At 42.4% G+C, this 19,954-nt stretch overlaps 1 protein-coding gene across 6 annotated transcripts in view; it reads right to left on the minus strand.

Annotated features, from left to right (window-relative positions):
- PRUNE2 (prune homolog 2 with BCH domain) overlaps positions 1-19,954 on the minus strand; it is a 289,980-nt gene that overhangs the window by 86,873 nt on the left and 183,153 nt on the right. For all 6 annotated transcript variants that reach the window (XM_063649607.1, XM_063649605.1, XM_054502956.2 and 3 more), the window contains exons 7-8: positions 9,160-9,318; positions 382-6,973 (exon numbers count right to left, since the gene is read on the minus strand). In XM_063649607.1, coding sequence (XP_063505677.1) covers positions 382-6,973; positions 9,160-9,318 — 6,751 coding nt within the window. The remainder of the gene's footprint in view (positions 1-381; positions 6,974-9,159; positions 9,319-19,954) is intronic.

Genomic DNA, 19,954 nt, shown 5'->3' on the forward strand with positions numbered 1-19,954 from the left:
ACACCCAGCTAATTTTTGTATTTTTAGTAGAGACGGGGTTCCACCATGCTGGCCAGGCTGGTCTCGAACACCTGACATCAGGTGATCCCCCCTCCTTGGCCTCCCAAAGTGCTGGGATTACAGGTGTGAGCCACTGCGCCCAGCTAGAAAATATTTTTATTTTGTAGAGTCATTCGATTTTCTCGTGCACTATCAGGGATAGGTATTACATATGCACTAGATTTTACTGCTGTTATAATACAGGACTTAGTGAGGCATGCCTTGCAAATGTAGTTAGTTTTCTGTCTACCCTCATTGGTAGGAAGAGTGTGTCTTACAAATATGCACTAGTTTAATTAACTCAGCAGTTTCTTGGAAGTGGAAGAATGGGATGTTTCTTACCATTTGGTGGTCCTATGTCTCCACCTGCTGGTAAATCAGAATTATCCGTTTCTACTTCCCAGTCAATGTTTGATGGAGACAAAATGTTGGAGCCTGCTCCTACCGGCAAATAAACGGACTCAGGGTCTTCAGGAATATGCAGCACAGCCAGCCGGGATGCAGGCAGTCTGTTTTTGGTCTCAGCCTGGTTTCCCTCACTTCTTCGATCAGGAAGTGCAGAAAGCACTATCTCTGCTGCTCTGCATCCCAGAGATTCATCCTCTGGAGACCCAGCTTCCTCTATTGTTTCAGCACTCTGGGCAGGTTCTGTGAGATAAGACAAATCAAAGGGAGGTGTGTATGGTGCCAGAGACTGCTTCAGAGAATCTTCCTCCAAAGGAGGGTCACCACCATACAGGAAGTGTTCAGGCTCTCTCAGTAAATCTTCATCGATATTCTGGCCCATTACATCGTATTCAAAATCACCCCACGAGGCTTCAGATGAGCAGATATCTTGCTTCCCTAGGTCCCCATCAACTGGCGTTTCGGGATGGCCTTCGGATAATGTCAGTTTACTCATGTCATCTATTGTTCCCGTGGATGTGTTGAGACCTGAGGCATCGCTGAAACTGTGGTCAAAGGCAGCTTCGCTTATATCCAGACAAGTGTCTGAGGCTAGCAAAGCATCAGGAACCATGACAGGATTCTCTGTGGATAAATGTGGATCATCATCAAACAAAGCTCTTGCACCAGGCTGACTTTCAGGAGAAAAGCTGTCTGATATCCAAGAACTGTCACCTTCTGGAGTTGGCTCTTGGTGAGTTACAAAAATGCTAGTTGCCACATTTTCAATCCTTGGGATTCTTCTGTCAACTGGTTCCAAAATTGGTGCCATATCTGGGCTGCCTCCTTTTTCTGATAGTTGTAAACCTGTACTGTTGTCACCGTTTATTTCAGAAGGTTCAGGTGAACCTTTATGAGAGGCGGGCTGAGAGGAGCCCTTTATGTCTGCTTGATTGCCAATTGGAGGCAGCAGAGTTGCGTTTTCAGAATCGAGTTCTGCATTGGATGGGACAAACTCCTGTCCAGGCTCATAAATGGGTTCTTCATCTATCTCTGGCTCAGTGAGACAAAGCTCACTGGATTCCACTTCAGGTCCCATACAAGCACTGAGGTGCTTCTCAGTCTCTTGCTTTGCTTCAGAATCATGACATATATCAGGGCTGTTGGAAGCCTGAGAATTGCTGTCATGGTCGCAGTGTGTCAGGATATCAGGATTCTCACCATCTGCTTTCAAACTGAAGGGCTTCTTAGCATCTGTCCACAAGTCAGGCGTGGCAGAGGCCAGCTGCCCACCCTCTTGAAAGTTGCCATGTAAAATATCTGGCACAAAGGTACCTCGGGAGTCCTCACTTGGGGTAGAGCCATCCCATTCAGAGCCTGGCTTCATTATCAGTTGGGTGGGAGAACTGACAGCAGGAAAATTTTCTGTGGCAATGCTTGAATTTGTCATCTCACCTAGGTATGATTTTTCTTGTTCCCACTGATTTGTTTCTTGACCTTCATTAGTTGAAACATTAGATGTAACACAACTATTTTCCTCTGCGTGAGTAAAGGCTGCGTCTGGCTGATCGCAGACTGACAGCATGGCGTCCTGACACTTCTCTTGGGTAGGTGTTTCAGGAGTCAGCTCATCACCAGCAGCAGACACAAAGGTTTGCACTCTTGAGTCCTTTTCTTTAATTTGGTCTAATATTACAAGCTGGCTGAACTTGTCAGCATCTGGGTCTGGCTGCCTTGGTTGAATGTTCCAGAGTTGCTCATGGGAGTTCTTCCTATTACCTTCCAGAAAGGGTGACTGATGGTTGTCACTAAAAGGATTAGTATAGTGTGTTTCCACGGGCTCAATATCACCCTGAACTGGTACTCCCCAGGGACTGGCGTTTTGGTATACTGAAGAATTTATCTCCAACACACCACTGGAGTCAGACAGCTCCCTTTCAAATGGACTTTCAATTAGTCTCCCTTCCTGGGGTGAGGCATTCCACCACTCAGTGCTACCAGCTGAGAAGCCCAGCATTTCCAGTTGAGAATTATCTTCGTTCTTTGGTTCAGCTTTGGGAGATATTTGCCATGCAACATCTCCTGTCTTCCCTGTTTCTGGAGAAGATCTCGTCTCCTTCTCCACTGCTGTAATCTGCATTTCAGTCTCCGTTAATGGTGAGAAAGTCCAGGGATCAGGGCTGCTTTGTTGATTGTCACAGAATGGGTTTGACTTATTCTCATTCTCTGCTGGCTCTGAGCTGTCTAGGTAGTCATAAATATTTTCAGACTTAGGATCAGCTGTGACCAAGAACTTATTAGATTCATTCAATGAATCCCAAGCTCTGGATTCATCCTCAGCAACGTGGCAGTTGGCCACCTGGATCTCTTCCTCCACTGACCCTTCACCACCGACACTGTCATCATCAGAACCTGAGCTTGTTGAAATGACCCTGGCATCCTCTGGCTGCACAGTTGCAGAAATGTCATGTTCATTTTTCTCCTGGTAGCTAGCAATTAGATTGCTTTCCTGATGTGTCCCTGAATGTTCAGAATATTTGCCTGTTTCAGGACTGGATAAAGAGGAAAAGGAATCACCATCAACCGAGTCATTCCAGATCTCTAAAAATGTAGGAGTTTTGCGATCAAAGCTCTTTTCAAACTCATTTATTCTGTTTTTCTCTAAATCCTTCATTTTGGTAACTATTTCTACTTGGCCATCAGTGGTAATTAGTTCAGATTCTTGGTGATTCTGTTCACTCCAGTTGCCTTGGTTTTCTTCCTGATACCCGGAACTAGGTTGTTGGCCCCAGGAGGACAGTGCAACCGAAGAGTCATTTAACTCAGGACTTGATGCACTTGAATGAGTATACTCACTAGAAATAGTATCACTGTCGAAATTTTCAGATGAACCGGCTCCTGGAAGGCTATTTTCAGTCCCCTTAACGTCAAGATTTTTGGTTATCTCAGAACGTGTGCTGCTGACATGCACATCACTGTCTATAGGGACGTCCCCAAAGTCAAGACTTCGGGGAACTTTGTGAGGTGGCCCTCCACCCACGTTCTCTGGCTCTAGAATGTTACATTCTTCAGTTTTCTCAAGATCCTTTTCAGGTACAGATACATATTTTGTGAAATTCATCCCATCTGAAGTCTCAGTAGTTTCACCTGAATTTCTCTGACTCATGAGGTGCTTTTCATAGGTATCTTTTGGCTGCAGGTTATCTGCGGACATCCCTGTTTGCACATCACGGGAGTCTAGATTGTAAGACCCCGCCTCACACTCTAAAACTTCCTCTGGTTCCTCAGTTTGAGGACTGAAAGTGACAGCAAGAGAGCTGATTTTGCCTGATTTAACGCAGATTTCCTGATGTTCAGATGCAACCAGAGAAGATAGTTCCTGGTCACTCTGCCCTTTTTCAGAAATCCCTGAGGCATTCTCCACACCAGAGGCGATCACCTCCTCTTCATCAAGGTGCCCCCTGTCGGTGGCTCCCTGGGCTTCCTTCTCAATTTCACTTTGTCCATCGCCATGACCTTTCCATGGATCTGGGTGTGCAAAATGCCCTGGATTCTCAAGCCTAGTCGCCAAGGATGCTGCATCACTTTGCAGGGTTTCCCTCTCTGTGTCCTGGTTGTCAAGATGAGATATAAGTGCCTCTGATTCACTGGTTCCAGAGGCTGCTGGCGCATCTGGGGAGTGAATGTCTTTAACATTTGCTGAATGGCTGGGGATTTCAGGAGGCAATTCGCTTTGCTCTGAATCTGTGATATGTGAGGAGCCTGGTAACATGAATGATGACATGTCTTTATCTCTCATGACAGAATCCCAAATACTGTTTGCAATTAGCTGCCCACTTTTCTCATTCAGTGTGTGATGTTCACTGGGAGCACTGTCCTTGGTATGCTCATCAGAGGCAGGGAGCTCCCAATCTACCTGATTTGCTTCCTGATACTCCAAGCCCCAGGGTTCCAGCTGTCTCACTGTAAATCGGGTTTCCGGCTCGGAACCTTCAGCCATGTATCCTTCTGTTTGACCATCACTGGGGATTGCTACACCCCCACTGCAGTCATCCCAGTCCAAATCATTGTCCATATCTGAGATCGTTGCAGTGGACTGAGTATCCTCCAAAATCACTCTGTTCCACAAGTCGAGACTGTCAGGGGCCGTCTGCCGGGAGTTGGTGCTGCTGTGCAAAAGTGTAAGTTGTCGGTTTGTTTCATTGTACAGTTGCATCATGCTGGGGTCGTCGTAACTGGACTGGCTGCTTTCCCCGACATCATCCTCCATGGAGACATTCTTACCATCTGTGTGCTCTGTCTTGAGTTCATTTTCATCCAGGTCGTGAGTGGCATTTATTTCAGAACTGTTATCTGTATGAGGTGAAGCCCACATGTCGAGGTTCCCAGGACCTGAACTGATTCGATTTCGAGATGACTGTTGCAGTGACTGAGGAGGAATGTCAGTCTCCTCTGCCGTGGAGTTACCATCTTTTGACTCAAAACCTTCCTCTTTAGCAAATGGCTTGTGTTCAGTTTCCTTTTCATCTCCAGCAAATGTTGGTGATGTGTAAGAGTCTGAGGTGGAATAATTGGTATCTAAGGGGGAAGGCACCGAATCTTCTCCTAGGTTGGATGCACTGTAATCAGAACATTTGTAAGATAAGAAGGAATCTTCCCAAGGAACTAAGACATCTGACCCTCCTTTCTTCATATTCTCCTCAAAAAGGTTCCAGGAATCTACCTTTTCATACACCTTGCCCCTAGTTTTAGGATCCACTAAACCATTCTGATCTTTTGGTTGCTTAGAATTAGTCCATGTGTGATCCAGATCAGAACTGGGATTTCCAGGTACAAAGATGTGATCCCTGGAGTCATTGTTTCTCTTGCCCCAGATTTCTGGAGCTGCTTCATTGTTTATTTCACTGGGTGAATTGTCCAGTAGTTCTGAAGAAGAAAAGGCCAACCCACTTTTTGCCATGGCCCACTCATTCGGGTCCCTAACAGAAGGTGTCTCGCCACTTGTTGGGTGCAAATTCCAGGTATTTTTTAAAGCTTCAGCATGATCTTCTTTACCAAATGCACTCCAGGCTGGGAATGGTGCCACAGCTGCTGGTTCACCATCATCTGTAGGATTTCCCCAGGGCTCGGGTATGGCTGTGGGAGAGCGACCAGAATGCCACAAAGAAGCAAAGTCTTCTATCAGGTGGTTTGTTCCTTGGGGAGATGTATTTGGCAAAGGTGACTTCTCCACAGGCAGGTTCTGGAACGGCAAGCTTTCCTCATTTTGGTCTTGAATATCATTGCTACCCAGTTCAGGCTGACCAAATTCAGACTCCCAGGGACCTGACTTTGTAAATTCAAGACTCTTTGGTTGAAATACAGAATCTGAGGCTGTCTTATCAATGGAGCTTGGCTTATGCTCTTTCCATGATTCAGGGCTCTGGAAAACAGATTCCTGTTCACTGGAACTCCACGCATCTGCAATATTTTTGGAGTCAATTTCCAAATCACCCCACCAGCTGCTGCACCGTGCATGGGTCTGAGATGGCCCCATGTGACCTGTGTCAGTTGCTTTTTGGGTCATATCTTCTGTATAGAGTGAGGCTGGTTCTTCAGTGGATGGCGAGCTTTCTACTAAACTATTCATGGGTGTTGGTGGGATCCTCTTTCCAAAATTTTTTAGCCTTTCTGGGGAAGGGGATTCATCTCCCACAAAATCTGTCAGGCTGAAATTTCTTTCAGAGTTATCTCTGGGACTGTCTTGTCTCTGGACAAACTCCTCATCATATTCCACAAGGCTATCTTTGCCAGCCCCCGACAAAAGTGAACTGGATGAATAATTAGACACGTTGGTTCCCATGCCATCAAGTCCTTCAGGCCCAGCGGGGAGCTGTCCTTCTGACAGGTCACTGTTGGGGAAGAAGTCATCTGCTGGGGAGTAGTCTGCAGAATGAGAAGATTGCTGGGACTGTCCAGAAGCCATGGGTGCTGGGTCAAAATTGAAGAGGTCGAAGTGTTCACCGTGTTCTCCAGACCATGCGTGTTCCTCCGCCACCGCCCCTTCAGGGATGGGGCTGTAGGGGTCAAGCCCTGGGAGGAGGGTGTGGTGAGGCCCAGCACCTTCTCCCACAGGGCTGTCATCACTGAGGAAAACAGAGCTCTCCTTGGATGAGCGGCTGCTCCTAATGGTAGCCAGTCCGCTGTCTGGGCTAACAAGGTCTACGTTGGCATCCACCTGAGCCTGGTTAGAATCATTGAGATCTGGAGGGTTCTCTATGAAATTCACAGAGCTGGGTTGTGGCTCTATGTCAGAACCATACAATTCCATAATCCCAGAAGACCCCTGGGAGAGGGGGGCACTGCCTGCCACGGCTTCTGTTGAGGACGTCCGGCTGTTGGAGACCATCTCTGGACACCTCCTGTTGATGACTTCCTTGACAACGAGAACCACCTGATCACAAGTCACCGAAGGGTCCTCTTGCTGGTACACCAGGATCTCATCACAGCCACAGTCAAAGGGCTCCAGTTCTAGGCAAGGGTTCTGACACTCTTCCAGCTCACAGCAAATCTGTCGGAAGGCACAGGAATTTGTGTCAGCACTCAAGCACTGTTGCACTTTGCAATTTATCTCGCTTCATTTTTAAATATAAAATTAATCTGTGTTCATCTGTCTGAAAAAGAAGATCTTTCAAACTTAGAAAGTTCTGATTACTGTACCACCAACCCTTTCTCCAATTCTATCCAACTGTCTCTCTGTTTAATTCAAAATCCAGGTGCTTGATTTTGATGGCTCCTGAACGTTTTAGGTAAAGGAGTTTAAACCATGTAACTTCTTTCCTAACTGTAATATAATACCATCTTCCAATAGCAATGTAATTCGAGTTGCAAAAAGGCAGAGATAATGCATGTTGCTGACAACTATAGGAAAAGTGTTGGAATAAGGGGAAAATATCAGGAGACAGGGTCTTGTTTGGGAGGGGGCAGCCAGGGCTGCTCGAACCTCTGATAGCTTCAGAATGCAAAAGAGAGAGCAGGAAAGACAAAGATGCTCCCAGGGTCTGACCTTTCCGAACAGCACTCAGGACCCCTCGGTCCCTTTCACCCCAGGTAACGGAGGCAGGGAGCCCAAAACAGACAAAGCCAACCTGGGAGGCAAGGGGACACTGACGGCTGGTCAGTGTGAGGCCAGAACTGGGTTACGGCTTTCTGATTTTTAGGGAATGTCAGGAGTATTTTGTTGTGCTGGGCCTTTGAAATGGCCCCACAGGATTAGTAGAGGTAAAATTAATAATAATAATAACCACTATCACTATCACCATGGAGCTCACATAGATACTACTACTACTAATTAACATTTATTGAGTGCTTTCATGTGCCAGGCATGGTTCTAAGGGTTTTATGATCACTATCTCTTTTAATCACCACAGTAATTCCACAAGGTAGGAACTCTTTTTATTCCTATTTTACCCATGAAGAAATGAAGATACAGGAAGATTAAATAACTTGTCCAGCAACACACAGCTAACAAGTGCTGGAGCCTGAGTTCTGCACCCAGGCAGCCTAGCTGCAAAGGCTGACTCAGCCAGTGGTGTGACCACACAGGCCAAGAGGGACTCGCTAGGCCAGAGCCAGGACTCTGTTGCTTAAGATTCCAGGGATCCACCCCTGGCTATTGCTAGGGTGAGGAGGGTGGGTGGGGAGAAGGGAGGAGGACTGGGGTCAACTCAAGGGCTTTTAACTCCTTCATCTGCTCTTCTACTTTTGTCTGTTTCCAATGAACCAATTTTCAAATTGGTTTGAAAAAGGGGTCTACTGCTAAAAGTGATTTGAAAGCCGCCATATTGTAGGCTTCCAAGGCCTAAATCCCATCCCTGGGAAGCCAGTGACCAAAGATGAAATTTAGCTTTGAAACCAAATGCAGAGGAAAGTGTTGAAAAAAACCACAGGCTGGTGATGCAGGTCAGAGGAGGAGATGCTCTTTTACATTCGGACTTGAGAGAGCCCGAGAGTACCCACAGGCATGGGTCAAGAGAGCTACAGTGGAGCTCTTGGGGGACAGAAAGGAGGATGTGGAAAAGAAACGGGCAGAGACTGTGCCTCTAGCCACCCATGGATACATAAGGCATTGAATCCATTAGTGAGGAAAAATAAGTGATGAAGCATCTGGGTCCCGTGTGGCTCCTATTATAATGAATCATGTATGTTCTCATATTAGTTATTAAGTACAACTGGCTTGGTATATCTGATGGCCTATTTTGATTAATTTATCTAATTCTTTTTTTTTTTATTTCCTAGGCCTTGGGTTAAAAGACTCAGCTATCAACCTGGAGGATAACTGATTACCTAGTCAGAGTTCTGGTACCTGGAGACAAACTAACTTTGATTAAAGCATCAGATCACCAGGTCTTAAACACTGGGCACCAAACGGGTCCTGGGACAGGGGCTAAACCTTGTCAGTTATGATCAGGGAGCAGTCCTAGAAGAAAATAGCACCCAAAGGAGGACTTGCTCTTTTGGGGATGAGAAAGAGCTAATGTTTTGCACTATGGATTCAGTCAAGAAGAGAAATGCTTTTGGGGCTTTCTTAAAAGGCCAAATGTAAAAAGTACCCCCATCATTTCCTAAAACTCAAAGCTCTAGGACTCTACGTCTTGGGCTAATTGCTCATGAGCCACCAATCTGTTCTGTCTTGCACTGTGTGTTCTGAGAGCCAGCAGGTTAGGGAAACATGCTGGGGTCAGAGGAGGGGCTCACCTGACTGCACAGCTCCATGTTTTCTGAGTACACAGCAATCTGTCGTCTTGGCTGCTGCTCCTCTGACAGATAGCTGGAGAACAGGATGAGGACATCAAAACCAAACTTGTCTGTAAATGCTTTCAAGTCACTGGTAATATTGCTGTGAAACAGACAGTTCTGAAACAACAACAGGAAATTTGATATTAATGTCAAACTTCCCAGCTGTGGGGAGTTGTTCCACAAGTTTGTCCAGTCTTATGATGTATTTAGGAGAGATATTTATTATTTAAGGCAAGTGAAATACAGTTTGCCTTGAGAAAGGGTGGAAACTTTCATGCTATGGCTTAAAATACACTTTGCTTGTTTGTTTTCCCAAACCATATAAGAAAGGAGTTTTTGCCATATTAAGAATAGTTTAGACAAAGAACAGATATCCTAAACATTTTTTTCTAAAATATTTATTCAGATGTTTAATTTGCAAATCCTATTTTCCCTCTTATCGCTTATAGGATCTATACATGAATGTCTGCTATTGTTACAATTTATCACAATAAGAATAGGAGGAAGTTATTTCTTCCTGTATTTTTTTTCTAATGATTATTATTAACTCCAAGGAGAAATTCCTACGAATGAACATAGCTGAGTTTACTGGGTGATCTTTATTCCAGTGTAGAATTCTGGGAGATTTTTAAAAGAGCTGTGATGTCAGATTTGCTTGTTCTATGTGGCAGCTGTGGAGGAATGAATAATTGCAGAAGGATCCCAATACCTCAGAATACCCAGGTGTGGCTCACATCATTTGCAAAAAGTGTTCTGGCTGCTTCAAGTTTTATTTACTGTATGTATGTATTTATTTATTTATTTTTGAGACAGGGTCTCACACTGTCACCCAGGCTGGAGTGCTGTGGCGTTATCTCAGCTCACTGCAACCTATACCTCCTGGGCTCAAGCAATCCTCCCACCTCAGCCTCCCAAGTAGCTGGGACTACAGGTGTGTATCACCATGCCCAGCTAATTTATTGTATTTTTTGTAGGCGTGAGGTTTTGCCATTTTGCCCAGGCTGGTCTCGAACTCCTGGGCTCAACTGATCCGCCCACTTCGTCCTCCCAAAGTGCTGGGCTTACAGGCATAAGACCGCACTTGGTCCGGTCTTTGAGTTTTATTAACTACAATGAGAGCCACTTTGTCTGCGTGGGTGTCTCTCTTCCTTAAAGAAGTACAGTGAAGAACATATGCTAGCCCCTAACATAATGCCTGGCATATACTAGTTGTTCAAGAAATGTTTGTTGGATGACTGGAGAGACAGGTACACAAAATCAACCTGTGCTCCATCATCCATAATCTTCTATCATAGTCCACATACATATCTATCCTAGCACATATATGATCACACTACATAATTCATCAACTGACAGTCTATTGTGTCACTCAACAAAAAACACCATGATGTGCACTCAAGGGATTTAAAGAATTCTGTTGATTTTTTCTGATTATAATAGCAATCAGAATTATGCCTGCCACGGGTAAGATACTAAAACAACACAGAAATGTGTACCACAGAAAGTGGAAGTGCCACACACATCTCCTAGGACAGCCACTATGAAGATGTGAACGATGCCGTGCAGAGAGTTGCAGATTTCCCTCTGCCCACATTAATGTCTATGTGGTCATTCTTTGAAACTCGTGGATTGAGTATTTGTGGCTTAGACTATTTAGCAGCCACTTCAAATAGCCATCATACCCGTACTCTGTAATTCTGCTGAGTTGAATCTCAAGGTCTGTGAGGCTCTGAAGAGGGCACACAAGACTCTAGGTAGGCAGGCAGGCAGGCCCCGCCCATCACTGGCATCCGTGTTTCGAGGAGGCTTTGCTGTCTCTACTCCAAGGTAGCCACTCTCATCTGGCATCTTACTGGGCCACTTTCCCTTTTTTGGTTGCAAGGAATTGCACATACGAATCCACAAAGGTCTCAGGATCTATTCTCATGCTGATGAACGTCAAGGAGCTATTGTAATGACATTTATGGTCAAATACGTCATACGCGTTTGGAACATATGGTTTTGGAAGTGTGTGTTCCAAAGTGTGTACTGTCAGCTTTCATGCTTTTTATTTTTTTCCAAATGGCCTAATAACAATCTTTAAGTAGATGTTTAAAAAATTAATTCATCCACAATAGAAATAGACATTAAATAGACATTAAATATTTAGAAGGTGATTTTTTAAATAATCAAAACTCATATACAATGTGTGTTCAACAGATAAAATTATTTCAAATCATCATTGAGGGTGAATCAAGAACCTCAGTGCTAAACTTGTTGCCATTATGAATTGTAAAAAAAGATATAGCCCTGAAAAAAATGAAAAGACTACAACTAACTACATCTTATTTCCAGTAACTGAAGGCTTCAGCACAATAAGCCTTACAGTTTTCCTTTCCAAATATTTTTCATTATGTATATAAAGGCCTCCAAATACATTTATAAACCCTTGAAAGAAGACACACATTTCTAAGAGATTTTTACATATAACAAAATTCTCACTACACTCCTGGCCGGGTCACTGAAACAAGAGGGGGCAGGTTTTATTTGTATCTGAGCATAAGATTAAGAATCAGTAGAATCAACACCGTTCAAAGCCACACTTGCGGAAAGTTTCCTATTCAAAAATGCCGACTGATCTCCAAACTGTTTTAATTCTTCTGTGTTAAACTGATGGCTCTAGGACCTCGATGGACTCAAGTCCAGCAGCATTGGCAACACCAGACATCTTGTTGGAAATGCAGAGTCTCAGGCAAAACACTAGACCTATTGAAGCAGGATCTGCATTTTCCAACAATCCTAGGAATTGGAATGCACGTTGAAATCTGAAAAGCACTACTCCAGAGAGGGATTTATTAGTTGATATATTTTCCTACAAACCAGTCCTTTGGACTCTCTCAGCACTGTCACAGGACTTGTACTGACTCACACTGCCAGCTCTTTGTTCCTATGGCAACCTCATCATAAAAGTCCCCTTAGGGTGTGCATTTCTGGGCCAATTTGCTACAGGTTCTCATTTAGCTGGTTGGGCACTGGATCAAGACTACATTTTCTTTTTCTTTATTTTTTTTCAGAATGGTATAGGTATGTTTATTTTTAATTTAATTTAATTTAATTTTTAAAATTTTAAGTTCTGGGATCCATGTGCAGAATGTGCAGGTTTGTTACATAGGTATATGTGTGCCATGGTGGTTTGCTGCACCTATTGACCCGTCATCTAGATTCCTTCCCCTCGCCCCCCACCCCCCAACAGGCCCCAGTGTGTGCTGTTCCCCTCCCTGTGTCCATGTGTTCTCATTGTTCAACTCCCACTTATGAGTGAGAATATGCAGTGTTCGGTTTTCTGTTCCTATGTTAGTTTGTTGAGGATGGTGGCTTCCAGCTTCATCCATGTCCCTGCAAAGGACATGACCTCATCCTTTTTTATGGCTGCAGAGACTGTATTTTCATCATGTCCCTCAAGTGCTCTAGCTCAGTTTTCCTCTGGGTGACCCCAAATTCCACAGGACCAAATGAAGCGCTGATAACTCAAAAAACTATTTGAATCACCTAGACAAGTTAGAGAAACAAAATACATTTTACAATAACCCTAAAATAGATTCTCATCAGCCCTCCAAGCCAGATTCGATCTTACTGGCCTTGGGATAATGTCAAGAGTTTCATGTTTAAAACAGAATTAAACGAGGGAATGAGTGAGAATCTTCAGGATTCCAGGAGGCAGAGTGTGTTTGTTCTGCTTTTATGCCGGTGCTGTTTGCATAGGGGATAATTTATTATTGTCTTCTAGCTACGCAGGGAGTCATGTGCTGCAGTGGCTCTTATGTTGTTGACAAGCTAGGCTGGCCCTGAATAAACAGCGCTTCATCATCAACACAACCCAACTGTAGATACAGGTTGGCATTTTATTCCCCCCCATCTGCCTTCTACCTGATAAATTACTGTTTTAGTTACATGTGTACAAATACTATTTGTTAATCTGCTCAAATGTCTCCAAAATGTTCCCCCCCCCGCTTAAATTAAAATTATATACGTGCATACATATATATCTCCCATTCAATTTACTAAGGATTTAGACAATGAAAGCACTTCCCATTGAATTTACCACCCCCACCCCAGCCACACACACCTTCTGCATTTGAGACCCCAGCCTACAACTGCTGCATGGAATTTAGGAAGTTACTTTATGGATCATTGCAACTGGGAATTGGCTGGCAAAATCTCATACTAATGCCAACAGTTAGGGAGAATGGCAATTGCTCCCTGTCACAGCCCTTTGTCACTCGTGATTCTGAAGGGTCGATGACTAAACATTTTTAGAGGTCATGTGTCTTGTTGTCTGATTAATTTCTAGTTTGGGAATGAGTGGGAAAGCCTGGAAACGTGGGGAGAAAAAGCCTTTGTTATTTCCTGGTCAAAAAAGCTAAGGTGTAGGTCCCAAGAACCCTAAAAGAAGTTGATGCTCATTATAACCCAGAAGAGGAAAACAGAAATAATACAGCTGTACCTGAACTAATATCAAAACCAAGATAGTGATAGTGATGGTGCCCCATAGATTACTCCATTCATGGCTGAAAGTGCAGATGCAGTGAAACCTTTCATTCTCACAATATCCTATTTTACGTTTTCATTGCTCAGAAAAAGGCAGTCTTTATGCTGTCTGCTGGTAGCTTCAGTGCATCGTATGAAATAAAAGTGATGTAAAGAATGTCTTGTAAACATTTCAGTGGATATTCCTTGAGAGACAGAAACCCTCTTCTTACATCACTCACACATGCTCACCTTCTATTGTCTTCTCAATCCCCCCTGTGGGGGATCTGGCTCCATCGTTTCACTGAAACTCTCTTCTCAAAAGTACCAAGCACTCCGAGGTTGCCAAATCCAAAGATCACATTCCATTTCTTACCCTACTTGATTCTCTACAGTATTCCATGAGATTGACCCTCCCTCTGTTTTGAAACACTTAATTCCTTCACCTTCCTGACACCACACACCTTGTTTTTCTCCTGATTCATCGACTGCCCTTCAGTCGCCTTTGCTGGTTGCTCTTCCTTATTAAGCCTCCAAATACTCACACCCAACTTTGTTTCCTGTCCCCTTTCTCTTCTCTCTTTCCACTTTCTCCTTGATGATCTTACCCAGCCACATGGCTTTAAAACCATTTGTCTGCCACTGATGACAGAATCTACATGCACATGAGATCTGCATGTAGCTGTTTAATAAGTATCTCAAGTAAAATATGGCCCACCGCCTCCTCAGTTGTGTCTGTCTTATTAAATGGCACCACCGTCTACCCAGTTACTGGAACCCAACATCTAGGAATTACCCTTGATTGCTTTTTTCCTCATCTCTCACGTAATTCACCAGCAATCCTATTAACATTGCCTTTAAAATATATCTGTAGTCTAAACACATCTCTAATATCTCTTCATCTCCATTGCTGTCCTAGCCACAGCCACTATCATCTCTTGCCAGACTTTAGCAGCAGCATCACAGCTGGTCTCTCAGTAATGTAGTCTCCATACAGCATCAAGAGGCAACTTTATTTTATTTTTTTTCCACCCCTTCCCCAAGAGGCAGCTTTTAAAAATATAAATCGAATAATGACACTCTCCTGCTTAAAGCCCACTGAAAGTTTCCCAATGCAATTATTATTATTACTTTTTTCTTTTTTTAGCTAGGAGGAAAAGGTTTAATGTCCTCAAGAATAAGAGTTAATATAAATAAATGAAAAAAGGATACATACCAATGGAAAAACTGTTACAGAACATAAAAGACAATTCACAACTGGAATTCAAATGGATAATAAATAAATCTGAACTCATTAATCAAAGAAATCCTTTAATAACACAAATTTTCTTCTTTTCTTATTATTGGTAAATATTTCCAAATGGGCACTATCAAACTTTTTTTAGAAATATATTCTTTTTTTTAGGCCGAGCATGGTGGCTCACGTCTGTAATCCTAGCACTTTGGGAGGCCAGGGCAGAAGAATCACTTAACTTAGGAGTTTGAGACCAGCCTGGGCAACATAGTGAGAGCTCATCTCTAAAACAAAAAAAAAGATTAAAAAATATATATATGTTCTTTTTTTTTTCAGAGATGGGGTCTTACTCTGTCACCCAGGCTGGAGTGCAATGGTACGATCGTGAGTCACTGCAGACTCAACGTCCTAGGCGCAAGCAGTTCTCCCACTCAGCCTCCCAAGTAGCTGGGAATACAGGCGTGCACCACCATGCCCAGCTAATTTTTTTATTTTTTGTAGAGACAGGGTCTCACTATGTTGCCCAGGCTGGTCCTGAACTCCTGGCTTCAAATGATCCTCCCATCTTGGCCTCCCAAAATGCTGGGATTAGAGGCATAAGCCACCATGTCCAGCCTAGAAATATATCCTAATGAAATAATCATATATGTACACAAAGATTTGTGGACAAAGCTGTTAACTGGATTATTACTTTAATAACTAAAACTTACAAACAATCTAAATGTCCATCAATAGAGCAATGGTTAAGTAAATCATAGAACAGTCACACAAAGGATTGTTAAATTGCTATTAAAAGTTATGCTATCGAAGAATACTTAATGACACAGGAAAACACTCATGATACAGTGTTAAGTGGAAGATAATTTTTACAACCACATAAAAATAGAATGTCATTTCTAGATGTATTCAAATAATATGTATTGAATTCTAATATACAACGGACATTAAGATTCACTGATATTAAAGTTGTCATAATTTAGCCAAATTGCTATTCTGAAACCTTATTGTGTCTCTCCATTATTTTAGGGAGCTCATGCCAAGGTAGTAAAGACCTATGAGTCAGCCAAACATGAGGTTAACCCTCGCTCTGACACTCACTAGCTGGGTGACTCAAGTCAGTTACTTCATTTTCATGAGCCTTAGTTTCCTCATCTGTAAACCCTCACCTCATAGGACTGTTGTGAGAATTAAAAACATATATAAAAGACTGGTCAAGTGCCTGACATACAGTAGACAATAAATATTAAGCCTCTTTCCTGTTTAATTATTATTTTTTAAGTTATTCTCAGGATTTATGGGATTAATCTGATTCATAGAAAGTACTTTTGCAAGATTCTGTCTGTGGGGACTGGTTATGACAATTTTTGCCTTATGTTCTCCATAATATATGTGAACTTTCAAATAATAATCACACACATCTTTAAGTCATTTAAGTGATTTACGTGTAAAATTCTTAGATGTGAGATGATGGAGGAAGTTGCACAAAGTTAAATATGAAGTAAAGTCATATAAAAATGATGTAAGGTTTGGGAGGCCGAGGCGGGCAGATCACAAGGTCAGGAGATCGAGACCACGGTGAAACCCCATCTCCACTAAAAATACAAAAAATTAGCCGGGCGTGGTGACGGGCGCCTGTAGTCTTCGGAGAGGCTGAGGCAGGAGAATGGCGTGAACCCAGGAGGCGGAGCTTGCGGTGAGCCGACATCGCGCCACTGCACTCCAGCCTGGGCCACAGAGCGAGACTCCGTCTAAAAGATGTAAGGTATAAAACCTACTGATAATCAGTGTTTATCTCATTATCAAATTTTCTATCCTTAATTCCAAGTTAGACTCAGTGAATGAGCTTCTGTCTGTCACTATGCAAACAACAGCTTTTAAAGCATTAAAAAAAGTATAGTGATTTTTCCTTCAGCTAAATCACAATTAATAGTCTTTTTCATCATTTCCACCGTTTCACCTCCAAGGGCCAAATGACCTTCAGTGAATTTTACTCCTGGTGCTAATATTTCCCACATAGGTCAAGCGTTCTGGACTATACCTATTATAGTGTTGTCTTCCTCACAAATTACAGATGAAATATATTGAGTAAGACTTTTATTAAGAATAAATTACTTTCTAATGTCAGGGACAAGCAATTCCCAGATTTGTTATTTCTGGGTTTTTTTGTTTGTTTTTTTGTTTTTACAGGAAATGGAAAAATCAAGTGAGTATGTGTCACTTGTAGGTAAAATGCTTGCAGATAAAAATAATTACCAAGATTAAAACACCAGTGTGTACAGCTGCATTTTTGAGAACAGTGAGTTTTACAAACAGAGTGTGACAATTCCTAACTACCTTGCAAGCACAGTGGCTAGCCTGGACTGCTGAGTTACTGAAATTTAAGAGTACAGTTTGACATTTACAGTCTGCATGGATTTATTTCTAGAATGAGGGCTATTTTTTAAAATCGAGATGTAAGAAAAATGCTGAGGTATGTACACAAATGTTCTAACTTGAAAGCATTATGATTTATGCAACCAAAATTCCATTATAATATTTAAAACATTCAGCAATAATAAAGTCTGATAATTTTGACAGGAAAATGATTTATGAGAACGTCATATGCATAAATTAAGAGATTTTATTTATTCTGTTTTTTGTACACTCTTTAATTGGTAAGCAAAGATATTTTCCATGTTTTTTCCAGATGTCATTTATTTATACTCTATTGTTCTTTTTTATTTTTGAGACACAGTCTCTCTTCATTGCCCAGGCTGGAGTGCAGTGGTGTGATCTCGGCTCACTGCAACCTCTACCTCCCAGGTTCAAATGCTTCTCATGCCTCAGTCTCCCGAGTAGCTGGGATTACAGGCGTGTGCCACCACACTCTGCTATTTTTTTTGTTTTTTTTTTGTATTTTTAGTAGAGACAGTGTTTCACCATGTTGGCCAGGCTGGTCTTGAACTCCTGACCTCAAGTGATCCTCCCGTCTCAGCCTCCCAAAGTGCTAGAATTACAGGTGTGAGCCACCGCGCCCAGCCTACACTCTATTGTTCTTGTTTTTATGAGGCAGCCAAAGCATCATAGTAGTAAAAATTTACTGGGTCTATTAAAACTATATTAGACATCATATTTTGAAAAGAAAGTTAGTACATATTATCATTCTTTATAGCTAAAAAGAGAATCCTTTTGTGAAAATATTTTGTGAAAATTAAAACTACTACAATATGTACATGAATATGTAACACATATAAATGCCAATATAATTTTCATTTACGTCAATAGTATATTGCCTGACATAATTAAGTATTGCCTCTGCATTAAGTGCTCTGTTAAGTACTTTGCATCATCTCATCTAAACTTTAAGATGCCCCTGTGAGATAGGTAACATTGTCTCTGTTTTGCATTGAGAAAATGGAGGCTTTGGAAGGTTAAGTAACTGATGCCACCCAGCTCCCAGCTCTTATGTGTGACAAATGGGACTTAAACCCAGGTTAGTTTGACTTCAGAGCCCATGTTCTCACTCCTGTGTTATCCTTAAATGAGAATATCCCTCCTCACCAAAGATATTATTGATTAATTCAGTTTTTAATAAAAATAGTTTTTAACTACTCCATTTATTTCAATTTGGTGTTGGTTCTCTTGTCACTACACACAAGCAAGCAACATCCTTGATTTTGACAATTGCTAACAATAATGTGCTGCTTACGTCTTTTGAAGATCAAACATTACCATGCTTTGTGAGAAATTTCCAGTTATTCATCTGCTCTATAAAATAGAACTGTAGGGTGACTGTTAACTATATGTAAGATCCTAAAATTGAAAAAACCCAAAACATCTATAAAGAAGAATGTTGTGATATTCTTGCAGTAATATGTACTTTTGAAAAGTTGGGCATGCAAGTGTACACAGGGAATGGGTGGGAAAACAGGAGATGTGGCATAATCACCGGTTATCCAGAAGTATCCTCACGTAGACTTTCTTGCTTTGGTAGCTTAGACACACAAGCAATGGAAGAAGCCTGCTTTACCATTCAGTATGTACAAATCTTACTATCTAAAGATGCTCCCAATATAAGCTGACTTACGTTCAAAAACTCAGAGAAACTAGAAATTAGAATTGCCAGAGGGGAGGAGAGAGGCTAAAGGGGCTTAGTTTTGGTTTGGTTTGGTTTTTTTCCTGACTTAGCAGGTTTCTTAACAGAAGAAGACTATAAAAGCGAAGTCCTCTCATTAAGGTACAACTATCAAAGGCAATCATAATAATGTCATCTATCTGCAAATGCTTTGATTTAGGTTAAGCATGTCGTAAGTATGAAAAGAAAAACCAAGAGTCCTTCAAGAAAAAGCTCTTGTAATGCCCTCTTTTGAGTTAAGAATTCAAGAATAGAGGGGGAGATAACATGTTTATTGAAAACTGAAAATCACTGCTTTCTTGTCATGGAACAAATATTTATTACCTCCTATAAGCACATCTTTCTTTCTTTTTTTTGAAATGGAGTATCGCTCTGTCGCCCAGGCTAGGGTGCAGTGGCACGATCTCGGCTCACTGCAAGCTCTGCCTTCCAGGTTCACGCCATTCTCCTGCCTCAGCCTCCCGAGTAGCTGGGACTACAGGCGCCTGCCACCACGCCCGGCTAACTTTTTGTATTTTTAGTAGAGACGGGGTTTCACCGTGGTCTCGATCTCCTGACCTCATGATCTGCCCGCCTCAGCCTCCCAAAGTGCTGGGATTACAGGCGTGAGCCACCGCGCCCGGCCAGCATATCATTAATGAAGGGAGAGAGAAAGTGTTTGGGAGATAATTCATCTGAAAGCACAGGTTAAGAACTCCTTGAAATCAGGCTGGGCATGGTGGCTTACGCTTATAATCACAGCACTTTGGGAGGCTGAGGCGGGCAGATCACTTGAGCTCAGAAGGTCGAGACCAGCTTGGGCAACATGGTGAGACCTGCCTCTACTAGAAATACAAAAAAAAAAAAAAAAAAAAAAATAGCCAGGCATGGTGGTGCACGCCTGTGGTCCCAGCTACTGG

This window comes from Pongo pygmaeus, chromosome 13 (assembly GCF_028885625.2).
Source record: "Pongo pygmaeus isolate AG05252 chromosome 13, NHGRI_mPonPyg2-v2.0_pri, whole genome shotgun sequence".
Taxonomy (NCBI): domain Eukaryota; kingdom Metazoa; phylum Chordata; class Mammalia; order Primates; family Hominidae; genus Pongo; species Pongo pygmaeus.